This window comes from Excalfactoria chinensis, chromosome Z, assembly GCF_039878825.1.
Source record: "Excalfactoria chinensis isolate bCotChi1 chromosome Z, bCotChi1.hap2, whole genome shotgun sequence".
Lineage (NCBI taxonomy): Eukaryota > Metazoa > Chordata > Aves > Galliformes > Phasianidae > Excalfactoria > Excalfactoria chinensis.
In genome coordinates this window covers 45553801-45578956 of record NC_092857.1, presented here as the reverse complement: position 1 = coordinate 45578956, position 25156 = coordinate 45553801, and the positions used below count along the sequence as shown (strand labels likewise).

General features: G+C 38.2%; 1 protein-coding gene across 4 annotated transcripts in view; it reads right to left on the bottom strand.

Moving 5' to 3' along the window:
* Window positions 1-25156, bottom strand: part of LNPEP (leucyl and cystinyl aminopeptidase) — a 57862-nt gene that overhangs the window by 16450 nt on the left and 16256 nt on the right. For 3 of the 4 annotated variants that reach the window (XM_072359282.1, XM_072359284.1, XM_072359285.1), the window contains exons 2-9: window positions 17937-18777; window positions 14326-14464; window positions 9773-9904; window positions 7677-7797; window positions 6955-7109; window positions 6632-6745; window positions 4484-4615; window positions 2939-3070 (exon numbers count right to left, since the gene is read on the bottom strand). In XM_072359282.1, the coding sequence (XP_072215383.1) occupies window positions 2939-3070; window positions 4484-4615; window positions 6632-6745; window positions 6955-7109; window positions 7677-7797; window positions 9773-9904; window positions 14326-14464; window positions 17937-18777 (1766 nt within the window). Of the gene's footprint in view, window positions 1-2938; window positions 3071-4483; window positions 4616-6631; window positions 6746-6954; window positions 7110-7676; window positions 7798-9772; window positions 9905-14325; window positions 14465-17936; window positions 18778-21366; window positions 21472-25156 lie in introns of those variants that run through there. The other variant, XM_072359283.1, reaches the window with a different exon arrangement.

Below are 25156 nucleotides of genomic sequence, written 5' to 3'. Positions count from 1 at the left end.
AGAAGATGAAGTTTAGGAAGCTCTCCAGATCCAACTTGCTCTCCCTGCTTTTCCTGACTCTACTGCTATTACAGTGTTTTGTGCATGCTCCAGAATAAAGACCTTTTCAAAATTCTGACATGAATATTAGAAACTGAATTAATGTGATGACATTTGAATTACAAAATGATAACGCTATCCTTTATATCTTTATATTAAGCATTCTCTTGTAGGAATTCTTCTTTTTTTTTTTTTTTTTTTTAAAACTAGTATCCCACTTAACCAGCCTTTGTATAGCCTAACCCCTAACCTGTTCTGAACTTTCAACATCTGTCTGCACTACAGTATCACCACTGCAGGACAAATACTTTATAATGGCTACATATTGCTGCCTCTCTACTAGCAGAGACAATTGTCCAACCTGAAAAAGACAATATGACCTCTATCTTACAACAGTACATTTTAGGTGGAACTAAGAGGAACGCAAGAAGATTAATGTATCATCATGGAAGAATCATATACCTTTCACCTATTCATGTTGTCTTTTTGTCTGGGTACCCTCATCAGCATCTTACTGCTCACCTTATGGATTCAAGTTGTCTATTCAAGCCAAGATTCAGCATTTTCTTGTTATAAGCTGGAAAAGAGGAGGCTGAGGAGGAACTTCAATGTCTATAAATACTTGAAGGGAGAGTATAAAGAGGACAAAGCCAGGCTCCTTTCTGTGGAGCCCAGAGCCAGGACAGAAGGTAGTGGGCATAAACTGGCACACAGGAACTTTCCCCTGAGCACCAGGCAGCATTTCTGTGCTATGCAGGTGACACAGCACTGGCAGAAGCTGCCCAAAGAGGTGGTTGAGTCTTCTACTTGGAGACTTCAAGAGCCACCTAGATGTGGTCCAGGGCAACCTGCTCTGGATGTCCCAGCTAGAGCAAGGGAAGGAGTAGATGGACCCAGAGCTTCCTTTCAATCTCAGCCCACCTGTGAAAGCAATGAGACATCTAGAACATCTAGATTTTACTGCTATCCAACTGTCTGAGTACAATAGACAGAGAATCTGAAAGTGAAAGGCTATCCAAAAAAGTAAGAGAAAATCCCAATTCAAGATGCAAAAAAAAAAAACAAAACGGGAAGACAAATAGAACACCATAACAATGGAGAATGAATACAGAGACAGTACATTTCAGTAAATTCAAAGAGGCAACAGGTAAAAAGCAGTGGAAAGAAAGTAAGAAAGTTGGTACTTCCCAGGGAAGCAACAGATGCAAGGCACAGATGTAAACAAACTCACTGCAGTAGAGACAAGTAAAGCTAAACAAAAAGAGACACATGAGTGAGTGTACACGAAATGCAGGCTAAGCCAAAACACAAAATTAACAGTATTAACACACACTTACAAAAAAAAATTGTAAAAAAATCCGACTGCAAGCACATGATAGGAAGACACTTTCTGGCAGATAAAACTGACAGTAGGAACTTTGTAACTACTTAATAAGCCCCATATAGAAAGGTTTGTTAGTCATTTAAGTAAGAAATACACTATTGAGTTCTGAGGATAGATGTTACTAAATTGGCTGGAGGCAATTTACTTAACAGTATTAACAGAGCAATAAAGCAATCCCATCACTGTTAATAATTAGTTTTGACTCTTAAAGATGATGACTGAATTCCAACAGACTGGAGAATGAGGCCTGCTGAGTTCACAGAAAAGCTAAACTTGCCCTCAAGACTAACAGCAGGGTTATAACAAAACAAGACTAAAACTGGGTTATTTTTGAAGGCACAGATACAGACTAAGAAAGAAATCTAACATCTTGAGAATGGCTCTTCTTCCATACTGGAAAAGTGGTGAAACCCTGCCTCACGCGGATCAGAAGCAAAGTATCTGCTAGGGTCACCCCATGCTGTGGGTACTACTGCTCACCTCACAGGGCACTCTAGAAATTCATGACTGAGGAGTATTGGTCAGAGGCTGCATTTTCCACCATGTGTAACAGACACTCCTAGAGAACTCTGTTCCCTCCCTATGTCTGAGCATCTTGAAGCCAAGATATCCAGCAGCTTGCACTGGTAGTGATCCCTTTCTTTGCTGTTGTGAATCCCCACTCTCTCCTTCACCAGGCCCTCTCCCCCCTGCTGGGCATAGCCACCTTCCTGCCTTCCAGCTCCAGAGAGGCAGAACTGGACTATCCAACAACCCTGCTCTCCTGCAGCCCCAGCTCTGCTTGCAGAAATAGACATTGACACCCAAAGTTACACAAGGACAGACCAAGATGCAAATATTTCTAGACAGACTTAGGTTTCAGATCCTTTACAATAGAAAAGTTTCGTCCTGCATTTAAGATGACTAATTTTAGTCTGGCTATAACACAGTAACAATGTCACTCTAGAGAATACATATATATATATATGATATATATGATACAAGATGTTGAGTTTTCTAGAGGGCAGATATGGCAGTACATAACCACTTACAGCACTCTTCTAGAATACTATTAAATGGAGTCCTAAAAGCTACAGCATTTTCTGTATATGTATGGCCAGAGTGTGCTGCATCTCTTGATCTGGTTTTAGACTGTGTGTGCGCATGGCCTCCCTCTGTGCTTCTGGGAAGTGCACAAGAAAGGCCTCTGCGGACAGCAGTTCTAACTCAGAAAGTGCTGTGGGACAGGAAGGAGTTGAACTGTGTAAGCACAAGCAAAACTTGCAGGGGCAATTCCCCATGTGTCACATACAGCTCACTACTGGACCCAGCATACCAGCCCAGCCATGAGAAGGGGAATGCCCTTGGACAAAGCCTCATCCAGAAGCACCACAAGACAGAACTATGATAAGCAAGAGTATTTATTTGCAGCATATTGTCTTACTTCTTTCATAAACAAATAAATAACCCAAAATGCATAACACTATCTGAGAAGTGAAAAACAGAACACAAAAGCAGAGTAATAAAGATGAGTACCTCATTCATGCTGTCCCACAAGTCATCACTGCGGGCAGATCCATACTTGTGATTATGCAAATATATCTCAATGCCAGCTTGAAAAACATCTTTAGTGAGATAATGCTTCAGCATCATCAGAAGTGAAGCTCCCTTTGGAGAGGGAAAAAAAAAAAGGTAAGTTACAGATACAGAACTCATTGAAGAACAGGCACATAATAGCCTGTCCACAGCACACACACACACAAAAAAATCAGAACATGGCAAGTTTTATCCCAAACTTTATTCTTCATTTAATTCCAAAATTTATTTTGGGTAATTTTCTTAACACACAGATGCTGTGGAAAATTTTTTTTAATATTTCATAAACTTCAAATACAGTCACAAAGAAGTCTAATATCATATGAATTTCCTTCCCAGTTACTTTGGAAAAATAAGTATTTTGTGCATCTTAAAGTCTCCACATACAGTTACAAAGCAGGACAATAATACTATTTTTCCCCCCAGCTTACTACATCTACAGAACATCATTTTCTAACTGACAAGCCTCTGCAGGCTGACATACTTCATTAGCAATATCCTTCAGCATGGCAGTGAACTGTACTTGTAAGACAGTGACATTTGTATGATTTTCATCTGCGTCAAAAGCTCCCTGAGAGCTGAGCAGTTCCAGTTCCCAGGTAAACAGGAATGGTGGATGGAAAGGTATTTTTTGTTACTTCAGATACATCAAAGCCACTAGTAAAACTGAGGACTTGCATTCTGGACTGCAAAATGTAGATTAGCAGCCATACATCATGAAAAGATAACAGTGCACTGGGTACTATTTTAGAGTAAGGATCGACAAACATTTAAAGGCAGATTTTCATAAGAACATGTATAGTTCTCACACACTCTAAATTCTGTTCTTAGAATTGAAGTAACCTCTTGCCTGAAAGTGAAGGTTGCCTGAACGCTTTTGATTTAATTATTCACTGAACTGTAGGAATACCCCTCACTACAGGTTTTGAAAACATGGCCATTATTTTGCCTCTTGCAAAAATCCATTTGAGGGAAAGCAAGGAGGGAAGGCAAGAAACTTCTCACATATGTTTCACTATAAATTAGAAATGGAGAGAATCTAGTTGAAGAAAAACAGGATATGACATAATATCATGTCTCCAGTTCAGGAAGTCCCTAAAATATTGATTTTTACAAAGCTGTAAAAGAAGAGGAAACAGAGGTTCCATTTTTTTGCTCTTTTCTTGCAAAGCTGTTAGAATCCGCTATCAGAAACAGGATATATGTGCAGTTGGTCATTTATCTTACCCACTAGACCCCTTTTTACATCTTCATAACTTAACTTTGTACTGAAACAAGCACCATATAGATGTGTGTTAAGTAGGCACAAACAATCAATTTTCTTCCTAATTATAAAAACGATGTAGTTATTCATAGACACTAAAGAAAGATACTAGAAGTAGCCCAAAATGACTGCCTGTACGTGCCTACTTACGTAAAATCTTATATTCATGCTTACAATAGCTAATACATCCCTTTCCAATTAATACACATTTTTGATGTTACCTTTATGTAAGAGAGTGCATCAAACATTTCTTCAATTTGCTCTGATGACTGAACAGCAGAAGAAACTGGATGTGAAGAATTCAAGGAATCCTTCTTCATAGCCTTGAATATTAGATTTAGGAAATCTTCATCCTAGAAGATAAACTCTTTTTTAGTATCTGAGAAGCATATACATATACATATACAAGCAGAATAGCAAAACTCATTTTTGCCTCAGTCTTCACAGAATCATAGAATGGCCTGAGTTGAAAAGAACCGTAACAATCATCTCAGTTCAACTCCCCTGCCATATGCAGTGATGCTAACCACCAGACCAGGATGCCCGGAGCCACATCCAGCTTGGCCTTGAATGTCTCCAGGGATGGGGCATCCATGACCTCCCTAGGCAACCTGTTCCACTGCCTTCCATTAGTGTGATAAGTGCTCACCTTTCTGTCAGTGGAGGCAATAAAATATTTGTCACAACCTGCATTCATGAAATCTGCTCTTTTCCTGCCATATTTCAACCAGTAAAATCCACCTCCATTATCAATTATTTATATACAGCACTACTGAAAACAAATGCACCTAATAAACAAATAATTATGTGTTCAATTTCAAATTTAACTCAACGATGTTTTCAGTTCATTTAAAGGAAATAGAAAAACATGATTTCTGTAAAATATTTTAATGTTAAAAGTCTGAAGTCCACGAAAATTATGAACAACAATGATGCTGTAATGTAAACATGATACCACGGGATACTAGTACCAAAGTCTCTTCCTTCTTTCCTTCTAGATGAAGATTTTGAATTTAATACATTGTTAGCATAATGGAAAAGGCTTACCAGAAAAACAGAAAAGACCTGTATGGTGAGATAATCAAGACATCCTTTATGGTTTAACATTTAAAGCTGTTCTCTTTGAGCGGAGAATTTGGAGTGTTTTTTTGTGTTCAACAAAACACTTCGTGGTACCACCAAGTAGTGGAACAATGTGGGTGATGGCACCTTGTCAGGCACCTCTCAGAAAAAAAACCAAAAAAACTACACCAGCAGTAAGTGCAGTCTTGTTAAAAAGGTAGCCAAAAGTTTGGGGTTTTTTTTGTCCTTTTTTCAACACTTACATGCCCCAAAAGCAGAATGTCTTTGGAAACATACTTTTAGTGGTCATCAAACACAACAACCAAGCTAGGTCAAATTAAAAAAAAAATAAATAAACACTCAGTTCCAAGACATAACTCTACTGAACCAAGTTAGGAACTCAAGCTTCTTAATGTACTAACAGTGGTGAATTAAGTACACAGAACTCACACTTAGTTGCAGGACACTGACGAGGACACAACCCAGCAAAGTGGGAAACAATCTGTACCAGTCAGGTTTTTAATCCTGTAACTAATGAAAATTACAAAAGCACTCCTGGAAGTGAAATCTGGAGCCCTAATATCTTCTCTCCTCAGAAATATCCTTGCCAAGGATGAAGAGTCTCTCCCCACTGGCCCCTCCATGTAGTTCCATCAGTCTTCATTTCTCTGCCCACATTCAGCAACAGAGATGCTCTACTGAGGTAGCTTCTACCCTCTCCTCAGTGAGGAAAGATTAAATCCCTCATGTTTTCAAGAGCCTCAGAAATTGTGGCACTCAGTTCCTGAGCAAGTTGCTAAATCACCAGCAGGTTATTACACCAAAAAATACCTCCTCCTTCGGCCACGTGCCTTTGGGAGCAGTGTTTTATACTACTGGTGTGATGCAATACTATATGAACTCACTGGGTGGGGCCACAACATACTTTTAAACCAGATTCTCTGATTTGTGAATCCCAAACTAACTCAGACACAAGCAGTTGCCATAATGACAATAAGACAGGAGTGATGCCAGGCATATTTAGTAACCAAAACCTCTGGTGCTGCCAAAGCCCACAGAGAAAGACAATAACAGCCAACAATGTACCTTCAGTATACAGACTGTATGTTAGTATTTGATACGTATACGCATCTACTCCCTTTAACAGCTGATTAATATTACTAATTCTAATATCATGAAATACAGCGAGAAACTGGGGATACAAGTGGTCCTCAAAGTAAACTTCAAATTATCAGTCGTTTATGGTCAGCGTGAGAAAAACAGATCTTAGTAAAGGTGTAGTAAGCTTAGTTACAGAAAGTACTTACTGAATGTAATTCTGGAAAAATCTCCTCCATCACAAAGTACTCCATGAAAGTGGCAAATCCTTCATTCAGCCAGAGATCATTCCACCACTCCATAGTTACTAGGTTGCCAAACCACTATGAAAGATCAAAAGCGTAATTATTTTCCTGAAATAAAATCCAGTGAGTATAGTGACACTCCACCCATCCTCAACTTTATTTTGTGGTAAAAATAAGTTTATTCAAAATATCAGTACTGCTTTTGCATGAATGATTCCCCAAGTATACCACCACTGTGTACCACCAAAAAACCTCACCACACCTAAATAACGATGACTCAAATCTACCTGATGGGCAAGCTCATGAGCTATCACCGCAGTTATTAGCTTTTCATCCCTTGCAGAAGAAGCATTATTGTCAAACAAGAGTGTTGTTTCTTGGAAGGTGATCAAGCCCCAGTTTTCCATTGCACCAGACTGAAAATCAGGAATTGCTACGAGATCTGGAAAAGATTTGAAAGAAACTGTTGAAAACAGATAGAGCTAAAGCAGATCTCTATTTCAATTCTGTCTGTTCTACTTCATTATCCATAAAAATCTCATTACTTAAATTCTGTGGTGTGAGGACCAGAGGCCTCATGGATTTATAGCCATGTTTCTTGAGCAGTATTTTATACAAACAACTTAAAGCACAATACAGACACTGCCTATAGATACTGCATACACACAAGCAAACAGGAAAGACAGCTGACACTACTGCAGGCAACACGATTTGAAGACTGAGAATTTTCCATCCTCCTATCAAAGCTCAGTAAAATGAATTACTTCTTTTATGTTACACAAAACTGCAACTCAGTGTCAAGAGATTACAAATATTTTCTGGCTTGCAAAGCAATTAATGTTTGCACCTCTGTAAACTGTATTGTTAATTTTTAACGAACTTTATTTCAGAGATATTTCATAATATTTTCTTAAAAGGAAAAATAAAGACATTTGAGAGGAATTTACACTCCCTTCCATTTTTCAGAACAGGTTTCTTTTTACTCTTAAAAAAGTTCAAAAGAACTTACCTAATTTTTCAAGAGGGTAATTTATTAAAAAGTAGTTTTCATAAAATTCTAGAAGTTTCACTGTTGTGTTTAGAGCATACTCTGCTTGGTTTATATGCTGTGGTATGGCATGAACAGACACCTAGACCAAACAGACAAGAGTAAAAACTTTGAAACTTACAGTTGCAAAGAATCTTACTTAAATTCAAGCGGTCAGATCTTTCTGAAATAGATACAACACAGTTTGGACAGTACAGATGCAAGTTACAATAGGTGGTTATAAAGCTGTACTTGAAGATCAGATTTCTTTGCTAGAGTTTATTCACTAGTCGAAATATATACAGACCATCAAACTGACTGATACGTATACAAGAATAATTCAAGACTGACACCTTCAGGGAAGATATTCAGGAAGAGTGTACAAAGAGAAATTGATCCATTTTCTCCTTTTATTCTCCTACATTAACTGATCCTCCTTGCATACTTCAATTAATCTGTAAGTTAGGCTATCAGTATGAGAACACTAGAATCATCTGCAAGAAATTTTCTCAATGGATAATACTTGGCACAAAATTTATCAATATAGTGCAAAAAACATTCATAAAAATTGGTTACAGTCTCCCATTCATGTTGAAGTGACTCTATCAAGAAAATAACTTCCATTAGGATACAGATTCATCCTGATTTAGGATGCCCTTGCATACAGAAGCACAAAAGGTGTTGAGGGTAGTTTTCCTTCTTACAGTCTCCAATCTCGCACATAGAATAACTCACAAGCTGTACTCTAGCCTGATGTGGTATTATCATTTTTATGTTTTCCCTCATTAAGCTGGTAAGTACAATACATTGCTAGACACTGTGTGGTGTCCTATAAAGCTCTGATGGACTTTCTTAGCTTGGCTAAATCTAGCCTGGTCAGAGTAAAAACAAACACAGAGAATAATCACCTTCCCTCCATCAGAATACATCATTCATTCTTTCTCCTCTCCCATGTGCTCTGGCCTACCATAAAATACTTTTAAAATATTGATAATCTATGCTAAAATCTATTATGAAAAAAGGAAAGCATACCACAAATAGTTGTTTCAGGCACTCAGCAAACACAAAACATTGAGTGTTGACCACTTCCTTCCTCCCTAATAAAGAACTGGCTACACTTTCAACAAATTTCAACCACAGAGTTGAACAGAAGTCACAAGGAGGTTTAAAAAAAAAAAAAAGAAGAAAAAAGAAACTTTCTCAAGCTAGATCAAATGAAGTCTGTCCCTCACAGAATGAAGTCTGTCCCTCACAGATACAGTTAGAAACGTCTGTCCAAATTAGAACGAAATTCTACCAAACAGCATGTTTTACATCTTTATATCAGAGAAATATACATCATGATGTTGCTTCACTGGCCTACAAGGTAACAATTCTTAGTATTGCTTTTGAAAAGGGCTTTTTATCCCACTACCCTGCTACTGCTCCCTGTATGATGATGCTCCTTTTCAGCACTAAGTAGGTGCTGACACTTCCAACATTTCACCACAAATGGGCAGTTCCTGCTAGTCATGAAAATTACTGCTTACATGAAACCCCTGGACTAACTAAAGAACATTTCCTAGAACTATCATGTTCTTTATTTAGTTACTTAAATTGCACACATTGTAGAAACTGCTCAGTGACCTCAGATAATATCCACAAAGAGCAATGCAAACAGACTTCCTTTAGGATCTGTACTGTTCCTGTTCATATTCTGAACAACTCATAGTTGTATGACATGAACCTCTCATTGATCAGGCACTAAATCTAAATATTTAAAGCTTCTAATTAAGAAAGCTCCAAAGAATGTTACATTTTATGAGTATCAGCAGCTATTAGGTTCAGAACCATGCTGTAGAAGTCTTCTCAATCTGACATAAACCCAGAAATCAGTTCAATCCACAGCATATGGTCATTGTCTACCACCTGTGATACGCACAATGAAACCAGATAAATACATAAATGGGGGAGGGAGAGAGTCACTCGGTATTGTAGAATGTTTGCTCGCTGATTTTTCCATGTGTTACAGGTTTATTTGAATGAACTGGGAGTTGAATGAACTGGGAGAGGGTGATGTAAAAATAGAATAAACATACCAGACTCCCATTTGTTTCCATGCTGATGTTTTTCAGGTCTGCAACAACAAAAGCTACCAGGTAGCTGCTCATCTTCAAACTCACAAAAAATTCATCTTGTACAATTCCCTTTGTAACAGGAGTAGTGGCTTTCTGCAAATAAAAGAACAATATTAACACAAAAGAAAAAAAAACCCACTAAAATAAATTCAAATATTACTTTTAGGTGGCGAAGAACAGTTTATAAGCAAACTTACAGAATATATTTTAGTTATGTTTCAGTGGAACAGACTAAGGTCTATGACCTTCTCATGGTGTTACAATGCATGTGAAGCTTGGAACGTTTTAAGCCTATATACCCCCCAGATTACTTAATAAGCTTTTAATATGAAGTATTAAGAAGACTGCCTTGTTGGAGACATCCTGTATCTCATTAAGTTCACATAAAGCCCCTAGTTTAAGCTCCTAATTCAACAGAAAGATTAGTATTAATCCACAAGAGCTTTAGGCTAGAGACACAGTTCAGTACTGCCTGCTAAAAATACAGGCACTGTATGAATTAAATATTTGTCGCTTCCTAGACATCTCCTCAAAATTAGGTAAGTAGACATTCATTATTAAAAACAAATAAATAAAACAAAATGATTCTCCTTCTGCCTTCTCACCTACAAACTGAAGGAGACTGCATTTGAAAAAGTGAAGAACTTGTGCCTTCTGGAACTCCCTAAGTACCTTTGTTTTCAGAAACAATCAACATGAGAAAACAAAAAACAAAAACAAACAAACAAAAAAAAGAACCCTCCAGCTTTTGACAGGATTACATCAAACCAAACAATGGCCTAACACTTAACTGCATCCAAAAAATTAAATGCCGGACTGAAAGAAGAACAGGAGCTTCATTCTGAACTGGTCTGACCACCACACAGGAGCAGAAATTTAATCCTGAACCTCTTCAGTCAATTAAAAAATATCTCTTTACCACAGCTTCATTTTCATAAAGACATTACAGAGGTGATACTCTGACAGGAAATCTAATGCGGCTCTAGAGAAACTCTTTCAAAAAAGAAAGAAAAGTCAATTACAAAACACAACAAACCCAAAAGACAGTTTCTTCTAACTTGAATGCATCAGCCACTGAACACTGCCATGTTAGCTGTGCGCGTGCTAGTTGAGATCTGCTTCTGAGCTCTCCTGCTCATGCAGATATTCACAGAAAATGATGAAACTCATCCTTTAACATTCTCCTGGATAAAATAAAAACTCTGATATTAATTCTCTCCATCTAACATGGTTAGTTCTCCAGACCCAAGTTATTCTACAACAATCTGTATTTTTTTCTTAACAAAGGTTAAAGTGCTTATTTTCAGAAGTAAGCCTATCCTAGCAATGATCTAATCACTGCAATGCAATATACGCAACATGATCCCTTCATCCACATTTCATGCTGTGTGCAAGAATTAACAGTACTGCATGGAAAGCCCATATTACCTAACAGAACACCGAACTCAAGCTATATCTAAAATTCAAGAATTTGGCACATGCTAGAACACTTTGGACAGGAAAAATATGGAATAAACCATGCCAATAAGAGGACTTGCATATAGAAACTGATACTGCTAAAGAGAATTTGTTGATAATGGGAACACCTCAGGTAACATATTTTTCCACTGAAACTGTTGAGTCTAATTTCTTTATTTTGTTCAGTCAAAAAAATAGCCTATTTCATGATTGTACTCTGATTCACTGACACAGGAGAACAAGTCCTCTCGACAAATTACAAAACCCAAAGGGACTACTTCCAAATCTATTTAAAAACTGCATTCTTGGATGTAATGTAATAGCAAATGAGTGTGAGTGACAGGATCTTTTGCCTGTGACATACAGACATAGCTAAGCAGAAGAGATAAGTATCCAAGACAGCAGAAGGCAATTCAAGTGGTATGACAAACAGGAGCAAGAATCAAAATGCCAAGAAGATGGCAGAAGGACATCATGTCATTTAAAAGGAAATTTGATGGCAGGATTGCCATCAAGTCACTTGAAGAATGATTCTATGCAGAACATGGTGACAGAAACAAGGAAAGACATGCATGTTTTCTATGTAGTACAGGAACAGCTAAGTCTATAGTTAAGGTGACTGCAATGGAATTGCCAGGACAGAGCCTGAACCAGTGGTTGAGCACCATGTGAGAAGACACGCCTAACCCAGAGAGCTAAGATTCCAGCAATGCACCCGAGTGATCAGAAACCTGTATCCACCACCCAACCCCCCCCAATCTCATTTAAGAGTTAGCAGTGGAGGGTGCAGCATCTCTCTGGATGGAGACTGCAACCCTTGAGCCAATGACTGCCAGTTTTCCAGAAGAGTCTGCATATCGAATCTTTCAGTGAAGAAGAGAACAGCCAGTAAAGTTTTCTTTGGCCTGGTACAAACCAAAGTGCTTGCAATCCCATTAAAGAGAAGACTGAGAATCACCACATACCCACAAAAATAAACATTCACCCAATACAAGCAAGATAATATTTCACAGAGGTATAATTATCAGTTTGGTTTTCAACGAACGGGTAGCTAAATCAGCACCTGAGCCTTTGATAGCCTTCAGGAAACTAAACTGCACAGTGTAATATGTACGTTTCATCAACATCAAGGGTGCAATTTTTTTTTTAATTACTGCTTAGATTAATGTCAATATTAATGAGTTTCTACCGAGTGATAAATGATGATAATGTTTTTGATGAGAGACATTCATTCAGAGATAGACTATGCAATGTCTGTCCTTATGGGCTATCTGAATGAATCACACTTCTATAAAGCTTTTTTCAAACACTTCATGGAATAAATCATCACCATAAAATACAGATATGCTCATATAAAATTTTAAATGAAAGGATCTAGTTGGAGGAGTTATAGATCCTGATTTGAATTCTGGAGCTGAGGCTCTGTTCACAGCCTATTTCCCTTTGCTCTGGCTCAAAAGTCCAATCCCTCCATCTTGCACAAGAACTGTTCCTAGTTACACAAATCACGATTAAGACATTCCAATATTTTGCAAATGTGCAATATCAGCAAACATAGAAACCTCAAAGGGAATCTTAAGGGCTGTTGAGACTTTTTTAGTTAACATCAAAATTCCTTTAGTGGCTTCTTCACACTGAGCAAGAATCACAGAATCACTAAGGTTGGAAAAGACCTTTAAGTTCATTTAGTCCAGCCCTCCACCTACCATCAATATTGCCCACTAATTGCTCCCATAGCCACTCAGCTATCACAGAATCACAGAATGTCAGGGATTGGAAGAGACCTTGAAGGATCATCTAGTCTGATTCCTCTCAGGAGAGGGCAGATTTCAAATGCCTCCACAGAAGGAGACGCCACAATCTCTCTGGGCAGCCAGTTCCAGTGTTCTGTTACCCTTACTGTGAAAAAGTTTTTTTCATATTTATGTGGAACCTCCTACATTCCAGCTTGCACCCATTGCTCCTTGACCTATCACTGGATACCACTGAGAAGAGCCTGGGTCTATCCTCCTGACACTCATCCACTACATTTTTATAAACATTCATGAGGTCACCCATCAGTCCCCTCTTCTCCAACCTAAAGAGATCCAGCTCCCTCAGCCTTTCCTCTTTAAGGAGATGCTCCACTCCCTTAATCATCTTTGTGGCTCTGCACTGGACTCCCTCAAGCAGTTCCTTGTCCTTCTTGAATTGAGGGGCCCAGAACTGGACACAGTACTCCAGATGCAGTCTCACAGGGGCAGGGCAGAAGAGTAGGAGAACCTCTCTCAACCTACAAATGACACCCCTTTTAATACACCTTCGGATGCCACTGGCCTTCTTGGCCACAAGGGCACAATGATGGCTCATGGTCATCCTGCTGCCCACCAGGACCCCCACGTCCCTTTCCCCTATGCTGCTCTCCAACAGGTCAGTTCCCAACCTATACTGGTACCAGGAGTTGTTATTGCCCAGATGCAAGACTCTGCATTTGCCTTGGTTAAATTTCATTACATTTCCACACTCCCTTCTTCCTCCCAGCTCATCAGGCTGACTTAAATCACGCTGGATGGCAGTATAGCCTTCTGGTGCGTCAGCCACTCTTTCCAGTTTTGCTTAATCAGCAAACTTGCTGACAGTGCACTCCATTCCCTCATCCAAGTCCAATAGCACCGACCCTTGAGGGATTCTACCAGATAAAGGCCTCCAACTAGACTCGGTCTCACTGATCACAACTGTCTGGCTTCTTTCCTCCAGCCAGTTCACAGCCCATCTCAATATATACTCCCACTACACAATGTGACACTCTGCACGCCCCTACACAACCCTACATTATGCAGTGTATTAAAGGGTCTACTTTTCTTAATAAAGATACTTAGTTCAAGTCCTTGAGAAACAGAAACTCTTTAATTATATAAAGTCATAGAGTTTGCAGTTTACCTTCTCAAGTTCCAACTTGTATGTCCCTGTAATTTTAAGTTAAACCCCCGGACTTTAATGTAACAAATACAATGCAAGTGCGTAAGAGGATTACCTAGAGGACTGCTCTACTAAAATTCCCATACAATACTAAGTACCTTTGGCATATTCGACAGAGTGGAAAGTTTCTCATCTCTCTTGATCCTGATTGAAAAAGTCGCTTTAAGTGCTGGTTCATCAAAGCATGGAAAAGCAGACCTTGCAGCAAGAGGCTCAAACTGAGTTGCAGCAAACCACCTAGTGAAAAGAGTAAAGAAGAGCAAATTCAGAATTATGATAAGGAGTAAGGCTGTTTAATTATGATAGAACACTGTCACTTTTCCTCCACAAACCCTGTAGCTGCTTGCCATTAAAGTAGCTTTCCAATCTATAGATAAAACAGTTAGCTCAGCTAGAATAAACATTTTATTGGGATTTTGAAGAAAAGGGCTCTTTGAAATCAAATAAATATATTTACTAGAGGACTAATCGCCTTCGTTGCTTTTTGTTTTCTTATTCTACATCTAGAATAACATAACTACAGAATAATTACTGAAATACGTCAATTTCCAGTAAAAATTAAACATTAAAAAAAACCTGAAAAATTGCATTAGTGATCATGCACACTACATGAATGTTTTGAAACCCCAGTAGCAGACAAGACAGCAGTGAAGCTGTTCCATCTAATGATTACACATTTGCCTTCAGACACTCCAAAACTCATCTGTCTTCCTGCTCCCTTCCCTAGCTACTGGATGCTGTGTAAATTCATGCAGTATCTTGCCTCTAATACATATCTTATCACATGGAAATCTCTCAGTGGACTATGTATCTTCTCAAGCATTTTGATATTAACTAGCTGCGGAAATTAACACTTTTACTAGAGAACATCCCTGACTGAATTCTGTTCCTGCAGACAAGAAGATCATAAAACAGACCTCACCAATTTGTCTTCCATTTACCAGAGATAAACAGAGAATATTGTTTTCAACCGTTTTTGTTTGTTCTTTGTTTTTGTGTTTTTCCTCTCCTCAAACCCTTCTACCAGCTTCCCACAAATTCTTAGTTACATTTTCTCTTTCCTACAACCCCAACATTGTGGACATACCCTTTTCTGAGGAGGCACATTGTTGCCAGTAAGACTTCTCTCTATTCCTGCTTTGAACTTCTTACTCCCATCTTTCTTTTCAAATATCGTCTTGATGTTGATACAGGAAGCTTCAATTGTTTTTTCCCCCTTCACCCCAAATGGGATGTAATCTGTTTATAGTGGCTTTTGGTTTTTGCTTTTTAAGTTGCACCTGCCTACAGTTACGTTTTTGGCATTTAATAATTCTAACACTTTCATCTTCAAAAGAAAATTAACTTATAAGAAAAGAAACTATCTTGCAATAGGTTAAATTTTATATTGAAAATGCAAGAAAAACATATGTTGTCAAAATAGTCTGTATCTCTAAAACCAGCTGTACTAAACATACAAACTCTTGAAAATAGAGAAATGCAAGACAAGGGAAATGATTGTATCAGTAAGTTAGTTGGAAAAGATTTACTGAAAAATGCACTAATTAAAGCATCCTGTCTCTGAACAAAAGCTGGGAGCGCTTGACTGAAGGGGAAAATACTCCCCAAAACATACTCACAGAATCTTTTTTCCTCTGCAAATACTCATAAATCCTCTTTCTACTACTGTAAACACAAAGAGAAAATGAAGTTTCAACTACATCAGACTGTAAAACATACAGAAATCAAAAAGCAGCTAATTACAACTCAGCACGTGATTTTGGCTTTCTATCAACTCATTGTAAGACTCTTACCATACTTTAACTTCACTCCATGTTTAATGGTAATGCATATATTTCAATGTTTGTGATGAATTATTTCATTTCATCTTGGGGTTATGTACTCCCGATACAAGTAAAGCCTCTGTGATTCCTTATTACCTAAAGCACTCCACCATAGAAAGACAATTTTTGGCATTTTCTTTATAATGCTTTAAGATCCAGGCACAGCAGAGCTTTCCCAGGAAGCACACAGATTCTACTCTCTGTAATCATCACACATACACTATTATGCTTTAGCAACAAGCTCCTGAGCAGTGTTTTTCTAAGACACTTAATGACAGCATGTCATCTGAAAAACATCTTCATCAGACAGGGGCAAACTGAAAACAGGCCAGTAACCCTTTTGCCTACATTTCCATTCTTCAAATTCTTGATCTCTTCAAGGTCTTCAAGGCAATATCAAGTGAGGTAAGCAAGAACACACTGGAGGGAGGAGGAAAGTTTCAGCCTCACCTCAGATGCTGATCAATTCAAGAATCCAGACATGTTCCACAATTCCTCTGACTGCAAAAGTTTTGCATGTATTTAAAAATAAATGCTGCAGACAACCTATTTTCTTGTACATTTTAGCAGCATATCTTAGCTCCACTGTGACCTAGCTAAGGGGGGTTTAAACAGCCAATTGTAAGTAAGCTTCAGAAAAAATACATAAGCTATGGTTTAAACACCTTGGCACTGCTTAGAAATGCCTGCTGAATCTGAAAGAAAATATACTGGCTTTAATTATTTAAAGAATAAGAAGAAATAAATATTCCTTATGTTCCAATGAAATCACCTTTACAATGAGACACTATTATTTATGAAAAACAAGCAATCCTCGAGGGACTTGAGTAGTTCAAACATTAGCAGTATGCAGATGTTACATATATCTCACTGGAAACACTGTAACCAAATTTTAACACTTTTCTGTTGTAGTCTTCAAGGAGTCTTATTCAAAAAGATCATAACAGCTCAAGGAGTGCTCTTATTTGAAGTCAGTGAAAATAAATAAAAATCTAAATGTGATGATTTTCTCCCGAGGATAAATTACACTGGTGTTAATTATGAAGTTTGTTTTCTCTCAAGAAACAAAATCCATTCGTAAGTATTTGGGGCACTTCTGTACAAATTCTCTGCTGATGCAAAGATCTGTAGCACTGATGACATCTTATTCTTGCTTTTCCCCTTAGTCTCATGTCATTTTTTTATTTGTTTTTAACTTTAGGTGTTGGCATTTCTTTAGCACAAGTTGCTAAGAATTTCATAACTTTACATTATCTCACAGCTGTTTAATGGGTTCTTTACAACAACTTCCTTGGCAACAGAGTGAACTGGCCTATACTGCTCTGTTTCCAGAAACCCTGGATGGATTATCCTGTGCTAACAAAGGCCTGAACAATCTTAAGCAGGCGATAAGCATAAGGAGCGCTGGAAATGAGTGGTGGTGGGTAGCTACATTCTCTAAACTTCTTCGTAAAAAGCACTCATTCCCCACAACAGTGGTTCTATCAACTAGCCAAGTGCATTTTCAAATAAAGTAATCAAAAATCAAACAGAAATCCATGCTAGACTGCCATGTGGAGCTCAAAGGAATCCACATTAAACTGAGGAGGAAGCTGCCTTCATTTAATGAACTCACCCATGAAAGACAGTTTTCAGACAGTGCTGGTTTTAATCACTGTTAAAATCTATCTCCATAGCAGCTTTGCATAAAGTATCAACAACATAAAAAAATCAGATTTTTTTTTTTTTTTTTTTTTTTTTTTTTTTAAATCTCAGATTTAAAACATCAGAAGATTTTTAATTTTATTCAGTAGGAACCAGTCACACAAAACATTCAACAGAAAAAGTTAATCTTGTTATTTCTATCTAGAAGCAACATAAGAGAAAAGCAGCATTTGTGTACATACCTTTGCTTAGAATTCTCATCCTTGTAGGAAATTCTGTAAAAGCCATAGTATGTATCTGATAAATTAGATGAATATACCAAGTTGACAGTGTAATTCTGTCCTGCAAGAAGAGGCTCAGGAGTCAAGACTGCAATCTGATCATGCAATGGATATTCCAAGAATTCAACTGCCCTTTCTTGACTTCCTGCTGTTGAAGTAATAGTTGCCTTGGTGATATTTAGTCCTGAGCTGTGAAGCACAATCTTCTTAGTTACCTGGGTGACATTAACTACTATCTTCACAGAGCCTGTAAATTTCAGGGTAGTTAGGTTTGGATGCAAATCAAGATCATAATGCAGTGGTACTACATCAGAAGGAAGTCTTATTTTTGCCCATGGAAACAGCTTTCCATTGGTTGCCAAAGGGTATATTAGTTCCATTGTACGATTTCTTTTATGGCAGCCTTCTTTGGTAAAGGTACATTTGGGAAGAAGATAAATCACCATTATCACCGAAACTGCAATCACAAGAACACCAGTGCAAACCAGCACGGTCCTCGTAGAGGGCACTGAGCAAGAGCCATCTGGACTTTGTCTATAGACAGACATGTTATTCCGGAGACCCGAGCTTCTGTTAATGAAGGACATCCCCAGCAGTTTTGCTGATGACTCATAATCCTCTTCATCATCATCCATTTCATGCTCCCCAAGGCCACGCACCAAGAGCCGTGAGCTTCTTGGTTCATATTCAACTTCATCGGGCTCCAGGGGGTGTAAACAGGGCTCTTTTGCCAAGTCAACCACATCAGGCTCTTCCTCAAACATACTGTTTTCAATCATGTTTCTGGGTAGCTGAATCTGATCTGAAAAACAAAAACAGAATATGTTACATCATGAACAAAAGACATGATATAATACTTCAATTATAGATCACTGAGGTAAAGAATGGGAAAAGTTTTCACTACACATACTATCATTTTACTTTTCTAATTTGTTTCCAAAGAACATAACCATGTTTTTCTGCCTACTGTGATTGTTTTTTCAGTATCTTGCCCCTTTCTGAACTTCAAGAAGATGCTTCCGTTGCAAATACTCAGTTGCATCTTGGACCATAATTGGGAATCAGCTACATCACTGAATCGTACTTTCAGTTCACTAATACCACTGCCTCATTTGCATTTCCCCTACCCAAATAATTCCCCCTGTATTCAACTAAATTCAGTATAATGGGATAGTCTTTATGTTGCAGGGTAAAGAATAGGCAACCAGAACAGTTCTAATGGTGCTTCTAAGATTCTAGTTCCAGACTTCTTGTTAGAGGACCTGCCGACGTATTAGCAGCTACAAACAAAATATCAATTTTACATTTTCACAATTAATTTTTATACACATATAAAAAAACAACAACAACAAAAACTGAGTTACATGGCTATGGGAAGATGACCACTCAAATTGATCATTTAAGATCTAGCTTACATATCATTTGAAACAGTCTGGGCAGGTAAGAAGTTAAGTCAGAGCCAGTAAGACAGTTAGCATCCATAATTTTCTTCCATAACATTTAACAGGTCACAGAATATAAACCAAAAATTCAAACTTATTTCAAGTTTTGCTATCATGAGATACCCTCATATTCCATATGTAATTTTATTTTAGCAAACTTTTGATTATGTCTGTAAAAAGTAATCTCATGTAAAAAGTTATCTTTCAGCTAAGCCACCCAGTGAAAGTGGAGAAGTTAAAAACACTGATGGGAAGAAGCGTATACAGGTTATTGGACAGAGACACAAAAACTGCTATATGAGTAAGACTGTTTTTTTTCATAATGTGTTTCATCTGGAACATCATAAGCAACAGAGGAGGAAGTTGATTGTTTTTTCTTAGGGCACTGCAGAGCTGTCTGGAGAACAACTCAGTTCAACTGGGAAAGACATCTACGTAGAGATTTCTCACACAAGAAATCTCATTAACTTTTAAGGCCTTTGCAGTCTAGTTAGTACGAATTAGCCCCCCTTCACAGCTTCAAAGAAACAAAGCAAATCTGTCAAACTGTAAGACTTTAGATATGAAGGTCTATTGCTAGCTAGATGTTCACATCTCTATCCTCCATACTGCTTTCAGAATGAGAAAGATCTCTGGATCTACAAACATATCAAAAAGTAGGTTAACTTTCACTACTTTCTGTCAAAAATATACTAATTGCTGATCTATATATAGCCAAAATATCAGAGTACCTATAATACATTACGGATTTGATGTCTATTGCTAAGGTCCTGTTCAATATTTGTGGTTAACCATAGAGTAGCTTGTTTTGGAAGGGATTTTGCTATGGGCAGGTCATTCACCCACCAGCTCAGGCTACCCTGGGCCGCATCCAGCTAGGTCTTGAATGCCTCCAGGAATGGGGCATCCACAGCCTTCCTGGACAGCCTGTGTCAGTGCTTCACCACACCCCAAACAAAAACATTTCTTCTTCATATCCAATCTTAATCTACCCTCTTTCAGCTTAAAATCATTATCCCTTGTCCTGATACTGCACTTAATGGTAAAATGTCTCTCACTTTCTTGCAACACTCCTTTAGTACGGGAAGGCTGCAATGAAGTCTCCCCCGAGGCTTCTCCTCTGCAGGATGAACAAAACCAACTCTTTCAGCCTTTCTTCACAGGAGAGATGATTCTTTTTGTGACTCTCCATAGTTTTCTGCCATTTCTTCCAGAATTAAACTGATAAACTATTCAGATACCTTCAAAATAAATAATAGCTTCAGAAATGGACTGCAAAGGCTTTATAAAAACTGGAGAGGGATTAGGGAGGTTGGAAGGAAAATACAACCTCACATAAATCAATAAGAAGAAGGTGTATTGGTCAACTGAACAAGCAATATGGAGATGGATGAAAGCAGGCAGTTTGCCAGATTTCAGATATACCTGTACAAACTTTGTCCCAGTGTAAATGTGCTGTCCTGTCTATGAATAATACTGGAAGGGCATGGGATAGTTTGGAAGGTACCTCAGGAGGTCATCTGCTCTAACCTCTAAGTTCACAGTACTTCTCATTATAGTGCTCATGTTCTAGCCTTCAACATCTCAGTTCACTTCAGTGGTCCAACACTATTGCTTCTGTGCTGAAGTGTGTGTACTCATAGAGCACAGAGGACAGAAAGCAAGGCTGTGACAGAGAACATGTAGACAAATTTGCGGAGAAGAAAAGGTGGACAGAAGAGTATTATGCAACAGAAGCTCTTTCAAAATTCTTCCAAAATCCACTTCTAGCAAAGTTTCTTGTTGCTTTTTAAATGTGTTGGCTATTTTCAATCAAATCTGAAAAGAGACTGAAGGATAACCAAATTCCTCCAAGTTCCAACCCAACCCCATCCCAAAACAATCAACTGTTATCAGAAGATGCCCAAATTATTATCTGCTATATAGGAAAGGCAAGTATTAGGACTCACATCTTAACTACTCCCAAAGGCAGCAGCCACTCAGAGCACTGCTCCAACCTCAACCATGGCATATGCTGCTGCATTGCCAGCAAGAGAAGTAGAGGACAAGGGAGGCACTGCAGAGGGAAGGAGGAGAAAGATAAAAAGACATAGTTCTGGCAGAGAGTACGTTTCATTAGCTCTGCTTTTTAAAGAGCTTATTTTGCAACAGGTTCCCTCTAAGGCCAACTACCTTAATATTTTCAAAGTTGCATTCAAGCACTAGTAACTCTTGTGGCCAAAAATATGAAAAATCTGAAAGAGAAACTAATAAAAACTAGAAAAGGAAGGCAATCCACAGTTTCAACAGCTAAGATAATTTCTAGGGAAAACAACAGTAAATCCAATTTCAATGGAATTTTTTGTAAAAATTCAAATCAAAGCCTGGATGTTCTGTAGTGATGAAAGACATTGCACTGAACTATCAGCTTGACTGCAGGCCATGAGATGAGAACTGTAAAGAAGTAGGCAGACTATTGTTCTCTACTTGAAAACACGCAAACAAAATAACGAAATATCATAAGGTTACCAGAGTTACTTATGCTGACATACACATTCACAGAAGTATACAAGTCAGACTACTTTACTGAAGAGGAACAATGCAAACATGCCACTTAATGCTCAGTAAAACACTGAGTTCTGGTTCACCTGGATTTGTAACAAAATTGTGTGAATTATCAATCATCTTTCCTTTTAAACTCACAAGCTGCTATGCTAAGCTTAAAGGCCTCCCAAAAGAACAAAAAAATCTACAAGCATGGGGAATAAGAAGCAGACTAAAGAACAATACCGCAACCATGACATTCACCACTGCCTTATATGAAAGCATGGTCAAAAGGTAAGTATTCCAGCTGTAAAACATACTAGAAGCAAAAAATTCAGAGACGCAAAAAGATTATTTCTGTTTCTAGTTACAACGCAGGGGGAAAAAAATAAATAAATAATTTTAAAAAGTCAGGGTATTGCAAGGCCAGTGAAGTTTAATTTATATAGAAGCAGCATGGTTCCAGTAAACTAGCCACACTAGAGGCTACAGGTGCACCATGAGCAGTGTGATCACTCAGTTCACAGCTAAGAAATCACTGACCTGAGTTGCTGAAATGCACCATAAAAATTAAGTCTTCAGACATGGTGGTTTGCTAGCTACAGATAAGCTTACCAAACGTAAGCTTAGCATGACAGCAAACAAGGACATTAAAAAAAGTCACAGGAATGGGCCTAATGCTGCTCCCTAGTTAGCACTAACAAAACAACACTCAAACTGGTTTCATACAGTCACCCGTATCACAGCTGGAAACCTAAACACAGACAGGAAAAACTAAGTTTACAAAACTTTCCCACAAATTTGTAAAATGCAAAGAAGAGGTTGTTAACATCTTTCTCATCAGTACATGATCTGTACCACTTGCAAGAGCAAACAAGATGAACATTCATGGTTTAGAAGCAAACCTGAGAATAGATGTGACATAAAAAAAATATGACACATTCATCCAGAAAGCCAGTATAGATGAAGGCAAGTATTTTTTTTTTTATTTATTTATTTTTTCTAAAATGACTGTTTTCAAAGAAGTCTATTTAGTTCTGGAACTAAAAGTTTTAGGTACCTGAGTACCTTTCACAACCTTATCTCCTCCCTACAGTACTGACAGGACACACAACACTATCAATACATATTTATAACAATAGAAGGGTATAATCCAAAAACTGTAATTTCTTTATTATCAGGCCTTGTGTCTAGCTCGGAACACAAAACTCAATAACTTAAATTCTATTCCCCCAAATTAATTCCCTTTTAAAATATATGCAGAAAACGTTTTGTGGCACTCTTTTTTCAGCTTCCCATATCCTCATTAAGTAGTTATGTTTAAAACAAATAAATAAAAACCAACTCCTAAATCCAAGGCTTCCCAACAGCACAGTCAAAATAACTGTCACTGCTTTTTGAGACTACGTTCAGCTCATCATCATCATCTTCGATCAACAAGCAGGTGTCATGCAGCATTTTTTTTTACAGTAGAAATGTAAGAAGAATCACAGTAACACCTGACACCAAACTCCTACCACAGAGATAAGCATAGGAAACTTCCCATCATCCTGAAGAACCTGGCAGCCAAACAAGTGGGTAGCATGTTGTTACAGAGCAGCAGGTGAGGCAAAACACACAGCCAAAGCAATGGCTCTGCACAAAGCATGTTTAGCAGCTGGAGTAGAAGTTGATACCTTCAGAACATAAACCATTTTGGATACATTTGAAGTAACAGGAGAGAGGGTGAAGAGACAGTGCTGTGCAGAAACAGCAAACAGCAACATGCCCCATCAGGTTCCTCCAGGGAACAAAGAAGAACTGCAATCAAAGGACTTGTTCTGTGACTGAAAGTAAGGCACTCTGTACAGAAGGAAAAACACACATTCATCCTCAGGGCAAGAGACACTAAAAAAAACACGTACTTTCCAGAAAATGGTTCTATGAATTATCGAAATTGGACAGATAGGTTCAAAAATTTAGTATACCATGTATTTAATATTCATTGTCTTTCACTTCGTTTGCCCTATTTTGACAAACAGGAGTACCAGCTTTGTCAGTTATGCTAGTACCAAGGAAAATCAAAAAATTTATGATCAAAAAGTAGTTAGTCCATTATCAATTAAAACAATGTAACTAAAATAAAACCCTCTTTCTCCGCAAGATTCAAGGGAAGAAAGGAAGAGGACAGTGCTCATTACAACACTTCACCATCACAATTCAAATTATATAACAGAAACTGAAATATGGTACTTACAAAGCCGACACTGACACTATGTCAAATAATAATTCTGTGCAAGGAATGACCCCAGGATCAGCTACCAGTGTCCAATAATGGGGTTATTCATCCAGCCCACAATGGTTTTTACACACTTAACTTTTAGATCCATGTTCTGAAGCGCTGAACTTTTCTTAGCAGACAAAACAGCAAACCTCATCAACAAAACACAGGACTTTCTCCCTAAGGATGTTCTACAGCCAGAGAGTAGGAATGGACTGGAACCTTTCAATTTACCTGTACACTGAGGATTTAATATCATACAATCACTCTGGTTGGAGAAGACCTTAAAGATCTTAAAGACCAACCACAACCTAACCATATTACCCTAACTCTAACAACTCTCTGCTAAATCGTGTCCCTGAGCACCATAACCAAATGATTTTTAAATACATCCAGGGACAGTGACTCAACCACCTCCCTGGGGAGTCCATTCCAGTGCTTAACAAAACCCTTCTATAAAGAAGTGTTTCCTGATATCCAACCTAAACTTTCCCTGGTGCAACTTGAGGCCATTTCCCCTCATCCTGTCACCAGTGAGAAGAGACTAGCTCCGCTCTTGCTGTAAACACCTTTTAGATATTGGAAGAGAGTAATAAAGTTTTCCCCTCAGCTTCCTCTTCCCCAGACTAAACAGCCCCACTTTCTTCAGTCACTCCTCATAGGGCATATTCTCCAAGCACTTTACAAGCTTTGTTGCCCTTCTTTGGACCTGCTCCTGCACCTCAATGTCCTTCTGTACTGAGGCGCCCAAAACTGAACTCATTATGAGTTTATCACCTTGTTTTCTGCTAGCCAGCAGAAGTTAAAATACTGAAAACGTGATCCCATTTCAGGTTTGCCCCACTCCAAGTACTGAGGTTGGCAGATTCACACAAGGACTGTGCACCTATTTCCAACAATGGCATACACAGGAACTAACTTGTCCTTCGTCACCCAGGAGCCTGGGTTGGCCAAGC